We start from the raw sequence: 12,704 nt of genomic DNA on the forward strand, positions 1-12,704 counted from the left end.
AAATAGGCCGACTGCTATGCTTTCATTCCTGCTTTTCAAATAAAAAGAACAAAGAAAATTTGATAATAGGAGTGAATTAGAAAGTTGCTTAAAATTGCATGCTCTATCCAAATCATGAAAGAAAAAAAAATGGGTTTAGTATCCCTTTAAGTACCATTAATTAATACATTATTCAATTTGAATTAACCCCCGATGCCAGCAGGACCGTGTTGTATCTGCATGCAGTAATAGCACAGCTGAGCTAGTAAACCCCTTAACGACAAACTAATAAAACTAAATTGATGTATGCAAGCAGTCAACTTACCCTTTATTTATGTCGTAATATCCTTTATGACATTTCATATGCATTCTGTGTGTTAACCTATCAAGAGCTTACACAAATGTTTCCATGTCAACCATTTCATTATAAAAAAGTGCTTGCCTTAATTTGATCTGATACATCTTACCGTAATCCTTTTTTTTTTTTTATATTGCTCAATTATACAGAGCTTTTACAGACCATCTTTCATTATAAATTGGGTATGTAAATTGAAAATAAAAAACATAATTCAATCTCATTGATTTGGGTTTCTCCTGTGTTTCTCACCATTTCTAGTGATCCACGCAATACCCCGCAGAGTAGGTTGGAGTAGACAAGAGTGGAATGGTTATCTGGCAGCTCTACAAAGTCAACAAGTGGGTTGTTCTCTAGGATGAGGGAAAACTCGTCGCCTGCAGGACTCCAGTTTGTGATGGTGGGGGTGATCCCAAGGTACATCTTAAACGCCACCTGCCATAAAAGGAGGGAAACTACATGCAAAATCAGTTTGTCAGTGATTGATAACAAGATAATCTGAATAGAGCAATATTTGGTGTATGTTTGAGAACGTTTAAAAAGCCGGTTGTGTGCTAATATTGCTCACATTAAATCAATAGCACTTGTTTTTTTGTGCTCATATTATAAATAGGAAGTATTTTTTTTTTTATTGCTCGAGCATAAGTCTAGGGCAGTGATGGTAAACTACATTTCCTATGATGCTTTACAGGACTTCAGAGTAACTAAGTCATGGGAAATGTAGTTCTGAAACTGGTCTAGGGCGTGCTAACATCTGTATGTTTGATAGTGGCGGTGCATTAAATCCCTAACATAAGAGAAATCTAAGGGATCATGCTATCACTCGAGCGCTAAGCCTAAAGGTGAGCTGAACACCCATTCAAATAATGAAGTTCTTCAATTAGATATAAAACTATGGTGTTGAATTGAAATATACGTTAAAAACACACATACGCAAACACCTTTGAGCCCTTCCAAAGTCTAGCACTTTATATGGATAGCACAGGGTTGTATATGACAAAGTATAGGCCACATTAAGATTCCTTGGTAAACATTTTTTTTGTCATCCACAATAACCAGCTAGCTCCCAGTATTGTAAGATTTGTACATATTCTTTTTTCAATAAAGCATACCAAGAGAACAAAGTAAATTTGAAAATAGAAGGGAAGTTAAGAGTCTTAAAATTACATCATGACAGTTTGACTTTACTATACTTGTTAAAGGAACACAAGTCACAATGAAACTTTCCTGATTCAGATAGAACATGCAATTTTAAACAACTTTCCAATTCACTTCCATTAACAAAATGTGTGCAGTCTTTTTATAGTTACACTTTTTGAGTCATCAGCTCCTATTGAGCATGTGCAAGAATTAACAGAATATACGTATATGCATTTGTGATTGGCTGATGGCTGTCACATGGTACAGGGGTAATGGAAATAGACAAAACTGACATTTGTCCGAAAAAAAAATCTACTCATTTGAAGCTCAGACTAAGTGCTATTGTATTGTCTTCATCACACATTTGTTGATTATGCAAATCTACTGTATTTAGTGTTCCTAACGGCTCTGAGCTATCGCAAATCTTCCCAGTCAGGTGCTGACGACGGCTCAGAGCCGTCGCTAGCAGTCACCCACCTTGAGGGCAATCTGGGGGCTTCCCGTTTCGGGTGGTGACGTCACTGCGCAACTTTATTTAAAATTTACAATGCACAATATAGGGAAAGTGGGCATGCTGCTTATAAGCCTGTATCTTAGGCATCTAAGCAGCTACAGACCCCCAAGAACCACCAGGTTAGGCTATTACCTTTCCAACGGTATAAGTCTTGGGGATCTGGAAAGAAAAAAAGTTAAAAAAAAAAAAGTAAAAAAAAGATATATTTAAAAATAGTAAAAAAAAAAAAAAAGCTTAAAGGACCAGTAAACACAGTAGATTTGCATAATCAACAAATGCAAGATAACAAGACAAAACAATAGCATTTACTCTGAATTTCAAATGAGTAGTAGATTTTTTTCTAACAAATTTCAAAGTTATGTATATTTCCACTCTCCCTGTACCATGTGATAGCAATCAGCCAATCACAAATGCATATACGTATAGTCCGTGAGTTCTTGCACATGCTCAGTAGGAGCTGGTGACTCAAAAAAGTGTAAATATAAAAGACTGTGCACATTTATTTGTATGGAAGCAAATTGGAAAGTTGTTTAAAATTACATGCTGTATCTGAATCATGAAAATTTTATTTGACCTGAGTGTCCCTTTAAATCCAGCTTAGCACCCAGGTGGGAAATGGCTTTGCACTCAAAGGGTTAATGCTCATATATTAAATGCATCCCTACTTTAGTACCCTAAATTAATAAAAATAGTGTGCCCACAAGATTGCCTTACGATATGGGGCATAGGTGGGACTCACTGGAGGTACTGTTGCTTTATTCACCATATTTCTGAGCATTTACCTGCATATCTTTGTGTGTCTTTATGTATGTTTTTCATGTTTTATTTTGTGTTTTAGGGTCAACATTAAAAAGTAAGTATTTTTGTATAACAGAATTGCATTAATATGTTTTTCCATGCGTGTGGTATATGTCCATACTTTGGGGTTCTATTAGTTCTGGGAACCACATGCTTGTTTAAAACATATCTGACAAAGCAGGAATCCATACTGAAGAAAAAGCTGTAAATTTATTATGAAGAAGGTGCAGCTGTGCCTTATTAAATTTCCATAGAAAATGTAGAATCAGAATTAGCGAACTGTGAGATAATGTAGTAGAAGCAAAGGATTTAAACGCATGCCTGTTTTGGCGATCATTATGAAAGCTTTAATTTAATAAGCATATGAGACAGTTAATAAAACAAATGTATGATTATCAGATATATTTTTTTAAACAAATGTTTTTTTTTAGTTTCTAAAACATTAATTCCAATTTTGTATATAAACAAAATCTACTTGCAATATAAATTATTATTATTTTAGTGGGATCTGAATTTTAATAGTTCTCATGAGTCATAGAAATATTACAAATAAAAATTGTTGTTCAAATTTCAGCGAAAATTTCTTGATCTATACCTGCAACCTTGCTTTTACTTTTGGCACAAAGGAACATTATTATTTGGCAGAGAGATCCTTCCTAAGTGAAAAAGTCTTGTGAGTGTAAATAAATATGCCGAGTATCAAATAAGCTTCCAAGCATCCTGGCAGAAATGTACACAGTGCATGATGGGAAGCAGATTGAGCTCCTGCTGATCTGGATGACAATAAGAGCCCATGTTTAGCAATCTGCCATGATGTCAGAAGAAATGCAAGGGGGATTTTGGAGGACACGTGCTTCATGGAATAAATGTGCCAGTAACTTTCACAAAGACTCCAAATGATCAGGATTACAACAAGGCATGGACAAATAATTAAAACTACTAACTACTCCAGGATAAGGAACCCACAAAAGTAATATTTTCTTAAAGTTCCTACGGTTCACATTCTGGACTGCATATTAAAATCACTTGGGCACCACCAGTTTACCATTATTTTAATTATGAATACATTTAAAAAAAGTTGGGTTTTTTTTTATTTCTTTTTATTCAAGAGCCACTTAGTTATCTAAAACATTCTAATATTTCCACAAGCAAGTGCCAAACCTCAAAGAATGGATTTTTGGAACAATTTTCACTCGCTAATTCACTCTCTATAATGCAGAGGTTGACTAGATAGACAAGGAAGCAACAACAAAATGCATATATTTTAACCCCTTCACTATGGCCACTGCACCGTGTATTGTGGCCGTCCGTAGTGCTTCCAGGGTGGTAGAAGCGTGATTCTTGTTGACAACCGTGAAGCACCACTTTTTCTGCATGCCTTATTTCAGGGTCTGCAGTCCTACAACCTTGGAATCACTATGGATGGCCAACGTACAAGATTATGACAACCATTGTGAACAGGTTAAAAGATTCCAAAAAGCACACATGGCTAATGAAAATCAAGAAATCTTAATGCTGAGAATGCTTTATAAATGCATATTTACATTAAAAGGTAAAACATCTGCATTTAGAAAGTGTTCTCAATAAGATTTGCATTAGCCTTATATGCTTATTAGACGACTTCCATTACAGGAAGCTTTACTATCACATTATGAATAGTAGAAATAACACTCGACTGTTGTCAAATCCCAGATGTTTGGCATCATGCAATAAATTCATTGTACACTTATGACAGTATTTGCTCTACAGACACAAATCCATTATGGTTAAGCAGCGTTTATTACCTTGGCAATTACATCCGCTGTTTCCCGGAAATCATGACACCTCCCTACATTGGACCGAGCTAAGAAATCTTCAATGAGTCGTACACCTATGTTGTAACCCCTGAAAAGAGAAACGCAAAAAAAATATAATTTATGCTTACCTGATAAATTCATTTCTCCTGTAGTGTAGTCAGTCCACGGGTCATCCATTACTTATGGGATTATATCTCCTCCCTAACAGGAAGTGCAAGAGGATCACCCAAGCAGAGCTGCTATATAGCTCCTCCCCTCTACGTCATATCCAGTCATTCGACCGAAACCATACGAGAAAGGAGAAACTATAGGGTGCAGTGGTGACTGGAGTTTAATTAAAATTTAGACCTGCCGTAAAAAACAGGGCGGGCCGTGGACTGACTACACTACAGGAGAAATGAATTTATCAGGTAAGCATAAATTATATTTTCTCCTGTTAAGTGTAGTCAGTCCACGGGTCATCCATTACTTATGGGATACCAATACCAAAGCTAAAAGTACACGGATGACGGGAGGGACAGGCAGGATCTTTACACGGAAGGAACCACTGCCTGTAGAACCTTTCTGCCAAAAACAGCCTCCGAAGAAGCAAAAGTGTCAAATTTGTAAAATTTTGAAAAAGTGTGAAGTGAAGACCAAGTTGCAGCCTTGCAAATCTGTTCAACAGAGGCCTCATTCTTAAAGGCCCAAGTGGAAGCCACAGCTCTAGTAGAATGAGCTGTAATCCTTTCAGGAGGCTGCTGTCCAGCAGTCTCATAGGCTAAACGTATTATGCTACGAAGCCAAAAAGAGAGAGAGGTAGCCGAAGCTTTTTGACCTCTCCTCTGTCCAGAATAAACGACAAACAGGGAAGAAGTTTGACGAAAATCTTTAGTTGCCTGCAAATAAAATTTCAGGGCACGGACGACGTCCAGATTGTGCAAAAGTCGTTCCTTCTTTGAAGAAGGGTTAGGGCACAATGATGGAACAACAATCTCTTGATTGATATTCTTGTTAGTGACTACCTTAGGTAAGAACCCAGGTTTAGTACGCAGAACTACCTTGTCTGAATGAAAAATCAGATAAGGAGAATCACAATGTAAGGCCGATAACTCAGAGACTCTTCGAGCCGAGGAAATAGCCATTAAAAACAGAACTTTCCAAGATAACAGCTTGATATCGATGGAATGAAGGGGTTCAAACGGAACACCTTGCAGAACGTTAAGAACTAAGTTTAAGCTCCATGGCGGAGCAACAGTCTTAAACACAGGCTTAATCCTAGTCAAAGCCTGACAAAAAGCCTGAACGTCTGGAACTTCTGCCAGACGTTTGTGTAAAAGGATAGACAGAGCTGAAATCTGTCCCTTTAACGAACTAGCAGATAAACCCTTTTCTAAACCTTCTTGTAGAAAAGACAATATCCTAGGAATCCTAACCTTACTCTATGAGTAACTCTTGGATTCGCACCAATATAAGTATTTACGCCATATTTTATGGTAAATTTTCCTGGTAACAGGTTTCCTAGCCTGTATTAAGGTATCAATCACTGACTCAGAGAATCCACGCTTTGATAGAATCAAGCGTTCAATCTCCATGCAGTCAGCCTCAGAGAAATTAGATTTGGATGTTTGAAAGGACCCTGAATCAGAAGGTCCTGTCTCAGAGGCAGAGACCATGGTGGACAGGACGACATGTCCACTAGATCTGCATACCAGGTCCTGCGTGGCCACGCAGGCGCTATTAGAATCACCGATGCTCTCTCCTGTTTGATCCTGGCAATCAATCGAGGAAGCATCGGGAAAGGTGGAAACACATAAGCCATGTTGAAGACCCAAGGTGCTGTCAGAGCATCTATCAGTACCGCTCCCGGGTCCCTGGACCTGGATCCGTAACAAGGAAGCTTGGCGTTCTGGCGAGACGCCATGAGATCCAGATCTGGTTTGCCCCAAAGATGAAGCAGTTGGGCAAACACCTCCGGATGAAGTTCCCACTCCCCCGGATGAAAGGTCTGGCGACTTAGAAAATCCGCCTCCCAGTTCTCCACGCCTGGGATGTGGATCGCTGACAGGTGGCAAGAGTGAGACTCTGCCCAGCGAATTATCTTTGAGACTTCCATCATCGCTAGGCAACTCCTTGTTCCTCCTTGATGGTTGATGTAAGCCACAGTCGTGATGTTGTCCGACTGAAACCTGATGAACCTCAGAGTTGCTAACTGAGGCCAAGCCAGAAGAGCATTGAAAATTGCTCTTAATTCCAGAATGTTTATTGGAAGGAGTCTCTCCTCCTGAGTCCAAGATCCCTGAGCCTTCAGGGAATTCCAGACTGCGCCCCAACCTAGAAGGCTGGCGTCTGTTGTTACAATCGTCCAATCTGGCCTGCGGAAGGGCATCCCCTTGGACAGATGTGGCCGAGAAAGCCACCATAGAAGAGAATCTCTGGTCTCTTGATCCAGATTTAGCAGAGGGGACAAATCTGAGTAATCCCCATTCCACTGACTTAGCATGCACAATTGCAGCGGTCTGAGATGCAGGCACGCAAATGGTACTATGTCCATTGCCGCTACCATTAAGCCGATTACCTCCATGCACTGAGCCACTGACGGGTGTTGAATGGAATGAAGGACACGGCAAGCATTTAGAAGTTTTGATAACCTGTCCTCCGTCAGGTAAATTTTCATTTCTACAGAATCTATAAGAGTCCCTAGAAAGGGAACTCTTGTGAGTGGCAATAGAGAACTCTTTTCTACGTTCACCTTCCACCCATGCGACCTTAGAAATGCCAGAACTAACTCTGTATGAGACTTGGCAGTTTAGAAACTTGATGCTTGTATCAGAATGTCGTCTAGGTACGGAGCTACCGCTATGCCTCGCGGTCTTAGTACCGCCAGAAGAGAGCCCAGAACCTTTGTAAAGATTCTTGGAGCCGTAGCTAACCCGAAGGGAAGAGCTACAAACTGGTAATGCCTGTTTAGGAAGGCAAATCTTAGATACCGGTAATGATCCTTGTGAATCGGTATGTGAAGGTAGGCATCCTTTAAATCCACTGTGGTCATGTACTGACCCTCTTGGATCATGGGTAAGATGGTTCGAATAGTTTCCATTTTGAACGATGGAACTCTTAGGAATTTGTTTAGGATCTTTAAGTCCAAGATTGGTCTGAAGGTTCCCTCTTTTTTGGGAACCACAAACAGATTTGAATAGAATCCTTGCCCGTGTTCCGACCGCGGAACTGGGTGGATCACTCCCATTAGTAAGAGGTCTTGTACACAGCGTAGAAACGCATCTTTCTTTATCTGGTTTGCTGATAACCTTGAAACATGAAATCTCCCTTGTGGAGGAGAAGCTTTGAAGTCCAGAAGATATCCCTGAGATATGATCTCCAACGCCCAGGGATCCTGGACATCTCTTGCCCAAGCCTGGGCGAAGAGAGAAAGTCTGCCCCCCACTAGATCCGTTTCCGGATCGGGGGCCCTCACTTCATGCTGTCTTAGGGGCAGCAGCAGGTTTTCTGGCCTGCTTGCCCTTGTTCCAGGACTGGTTAGGTTTCCAGCCCTGTCTGTAGCGAGCAACAGTTCCTTCCTGTCTTGGAGCGGAGGAAGTTGATGCTGCTCCTGCCTTGAAGTTACGAAAGGCACGAAAATTAGACTGTTTAGCCTTTGGTTTGGCCCTGTCTTGAGGCAGGGCATGGCCCTTACCTCCAGTAATGTCAGCGATAATTTCTTTCAAGCCGGGCCCGAATAATGTCTGCCCTTTGAAAGGAATATTAAGCAATTTAGATTTAGAAGTCACATCAGCTGACCAGGATTTAAGCCACAGCGCTCTACGCGCTTGAATGGCGAATCCGGAGTTCTTAGCCGTAAGTTTGGTTAAGTGTACTACGGCATCAGAAATAAATGAATTAGCTAGCTGAAGGGCTTTAAGCTTGTTCATAATCTCATCCAATGGAGCTGTGCTAAGGGTCTCTTCTAGAGACTCAAACCAGAATGCCGCCGCAGCAGTGACAGGCACGATGCATGCAAGGGGTTGTAATATAAAACCTTGCTGAACAAACATTTTCTTAAGGTAACCCTCTAACTTTATATCCATTGGATCTGAAAAAGCACAGCTATCCTCCATCGGGATAGTGGTTCGCTTAGCCAGAGTAGAAACTGCTCCTTCCACCTTAGGGACCGTCTGCCATAGGTACCGTGTGGTGGCGTCTATTGGAAACATTTTTCTAAATATAGGAGGGGGTGAAAAGGGCACACCGGGTCTATCCCACTCCTTGTTAACAATTTCTGTAAGCCTTTTAGGTATAGGAAAAACGTCAGTACACGCCGGTACCGCAAAATATTTATCCAGCCTACATACTTTCTCTGGAATTGCAACCGTGTTACAATCATTCAGAGCCGCTAATACCTCCCCTAGTAATACACGGAGGTTCTCAAGCTTAAATTTAAAATTTGAAATGTCTGAATCCAGTTTACTTGGATCAGATCCATCACCCACAGAATGAAGCTCTCCGTCCTCATGTTCTGCAAATTGTGACGCAGTATCAGACATGGCTCTATTATTATCAGCGCACTCTGTTCTTACCCCAGAGTGATCGCGTTTACCTCTTAATTCTGGCAATTTAGATAGTACTTCAGTCATAACATTAGCCATGTCTTGCAAAGTGATTTGTATGGGCCGCTCTGATGTACTTGGCGCCACAATATCACGCACCTCCTGAGCGGGAGGCGAAGGTACTGACACGTGAGGAGAGTTAGTCGGCATAACTTCCCCCTCGTTGTCTGGTGATATTTTTTTAACATATAAAGTTTGACTTTTATTCAAAGTAACATCTATACATTGAGTGCACAAATTTCTATTGGGCTCCACATTGGCCTTTAAACATAATGAACAAACAGATTCATTTGTGTCAGACATGTTTAAACAGACTAGCAATAACACTAGCAAGCTTGTAAAAAAACTTTTAAATAAATTTACAAGCTATATAAAAAACGCTACTGCGCTTTTAAGAAAACATAAAAATGTGACACAGTTGAATTAACAATGAACCAAATATGTTAAAACAACCAATTTTAACAGAAAATGTATAAAGTTAGCAGAGGATTGCACCCACCAGCAAAAGGATGATTAACCCCTTAATACCCAAAACGGATAACAGTTGAAATAATAAACGTTTTTATCACAGTCAAACACACTGTCACAGGTCTGCTGTGACTGATTACCTCCATCAAAACTAGTTTTGGAGACCCCTGGGCTCTGTAGAGACGTCCTGGATCATGGAGGAAGAAATAGGAAGACTGACTAAATTTTTACTGCGCAATAAAGCGCTACAATAGGCCCCTCCCACTCATATTACAACAGTGGGGAAGCTCAGTAAACTGTTTTTATTCAGAAAAAAACGACAGCCAAGTGGTAAAAATCATGCCCATAAAGTTTTATCACCAAGTACCTCAGAAAAAACGATTAACATGCCAGTAAACGTTTTAACAATTGAAAATTATGAAGTGTTATTAATAAGCCTGCTGCTAGTCGCTTTCACTGCAGTGCAGGCTCAAATATTACTTTAATATTGACAGTATTTTCTTAGTGAAATTCCATTCCCCAGAAATACCTCAGAGTATACATACATACATATCAGCCTGATACCAGTCGCTACTACTGCATTTAAGGCTGCACTTACATTACATCGGTATTAGCAGTATTTTCTCAGTCAATTCCATTCCTTAGAAAATAATTTACTGCACATACCTCCTTGCAGGTGGGCCCTGCATGCTATCCCCTGTTCTGAAGTTACCTCACTCCTCAGAATGGCCGAGAACAGCAAGTGGATCTTAGTTACGACCGCTAAGCTCATAGACTAACTCAGGTAGATTCTTCTTCTAATGCTGCCTGAGAAAAAAACAACACACTCCGGTGCCGTTTAAAATAACAAACTTTTGATTGAAGAAATAAAAACTAAGTTTAACACACCACAGTCCTCTCACACGTCCTATCTTTAGTTAGGTGCAAGAGAATGACTGGATAGGACGTAGAGGGGAGGAGCTATATAGCAGCTCTGCTTGGGTGATCCTCTTGCACTTCCTGTTAGGGAGGAGATATAATCCCATAAGTAATGGATGACCCGTGGACTGACTACACTTAACAGGAGAAAAAGCTACTTAGATGAACGGTTTTTGTTTACTTATATGTACAGTTATAAAATTCAAATAAAAACTAGATACAAAAGTGAATAAATAACATTTACATGGAAATAAACTACAATTAAATTGCTTGCTGATAATCAGTTGTTTTCAGAGAGTTGGAGATTATCAATTTTAGGAGCAGTCCCAGTTCTCTAAAAATACATAACCAATATTACAAGCATAGAAAAAAGCATGGACTGGTAAAGAGGCTCATGTACCAAGATTAATGTCACTCATAGGTAAAGTGTGAGATACGCAGTGCCCTGAGCTATCTGACATTAAAAGGGATATGAAACCCACATTTTTCTTTCACGATTCAGATAGAGCATGCAATTTTAAGCAACACATCTATAAACTTGAATGACATCTCCCACGATAATGAATGCTCTGGACTTTCACAGCATTTTACATCTGTACATAGGGGTAATGTGACATCACTGTCATGGCAAGTGATCGAGTGTGTCTGGAACCCCCCAATAGGAGGTGACCAAACAGTACGATTAATGCTACGTGAAGCGTTCTGGATTTTCAAATTGAAAACCAGGAGGCCCCAGGGTTTCAACATAGAGGGGGATGTTATAAATTTCTGGAAGAGACACTAATTGCACTCTAAACTGTAGGACAACATTTGAGCACACAAAGGAGTGCCATTGGCCAAAGGGTTGATTGTAGATATAAGTGGGCGTCATTCAAAGCAGTGCACATATTACCCATTGTATATATGTGAATGAGCAATACACTTAATGTAGTGAATTATTTAACCTCCAATGTTTCCCTAAGATACGGTAAGATTATAAGTAAAATATAAATATTACTCCTCTCACTTTATATAGATGAGGGCTAAGTATTAACATACAGGGAACTTACAATATTTTGAGGATTTTTCAGATTGACATAACATAAATTTAACAATGGGGTATATGCGCATACTGTTTTGAAACTGATTAAACAGGGATAACGTCAGCACTTCTATGTTATAAAATTTGAGATCTGCATATTAAATATTTAAAATCAAAATTGTGATAATTAAGCAAAGTAAGAGTACACATAACTATCACATCAATAATTAAATGCTTTATGTATAATACGAGGTTATTATCATTTAAGGTGATGACCTTACAACAAATAACAGCAAACTTTTTTTATCACATAGGTTTAATATAATGCTATTATTTACAAGGTACTGAAGAGGTTAAAATGTCAGGGATGGTTTAGACCAATAGGAATATCGCATTAGGTATTTAAGGCAGGGTAAAATAGCAGCCATTTATGTCAATGAATAAGGAACAACCAAAACATGTAGGGAAGATTGGACCTTTGCCATGATATATCTGTATAACTGTTTTTAAAGCATGTTGCCATACTTTGCTTTTGCTGGAGGAAAATAATAAAGAGGAAGCGCTTTTGAAGGATCGCTGTGTCTTTTTCTGCATCAAGATTAAAGTCACTCATAGGTAAAGTGTGAGATTTGCAGTGCCCTGAGCTATCTGACATTAAAAAGGGATATGAAACCCACATTTTTCTTTCATGATTCAGATAGATAGAGCATGAAATTTTAAGCAACACATCTATAAACATGAATGATTATATAAATAAAAAGAGAGAAGCGCTCAACCTGAGAGCAAACAATAGCATAATAGCTTGTTCTATGGCTAGTTACCACCCAAGAAGTAGCCTCTTTTTGCTCAACATGTGCCTTTCACAGAGAAGAACTTTCCTGAAGCATATCAGTCTGATCCTGACTTAACAGTACAGTCCAGCCCCGAAATACCAGGCAATCCCTCTCTGAACGAGAGAAACAGCAAAGCCCCAGACGTACGTTTCGGCCTATTGTGGGCCTCGTCAGTGAGGTGCCGCCATATCCCTCTAGGCACACTGAACAACGGGTCCACGTCTGGATTCCCGCATCACATTTAGGGAGACTTCCCTAAGTGTCATAATTTGCATAAATAAAAAGTGTGCCTAGAGGGA

At 39.6% G+C, this 12,704-nt stretch overlaps 1 protein-coding gene across 1 annotated transcript in view; it reads right to left on the reverse strand.

The window, feature by feature from the left end:
* The window catches only part of TRAPPC3 (trafficking protein particle complex subunit 3), a 53,024-nt gene that overhangs the window by 14,714 nt on the left and 25,606 nt on the right, over nucleotides 1–12,704 (reverse strand). Inside the window, exons 3-4 of the mRNA XM_053704770.1 lie at nucleotides 4,571–4,670; nucleotides 587–769 (exon numbers count right to left, since the gene is read on the reverse strand). Coding sequence (XP_053560745.1) covers nucleotides 587–769; nucleotides 4,571–4,670 — 283 coding nt within the window. The remainder of the gene's footprint in view (nucleotides 1–586; nucleotides 770–4,570; nucleotides 4,671–12,704) is intronic.

Source organism: Bombina bombina, chromosome 3 (assembly GCF_027579735.1).
Source record: "Bombina bombina isolate aBomBom1 chromosome 3, aBomBom1.pri, whole genome shotgun sequence".
In the NCBI taxonomy this organism is placed as follows: Eukaryota; Metazoa; Chordata; class Amphibia; order Anura; family Bombinatoridae; genus Bombina; species Bombina bombina.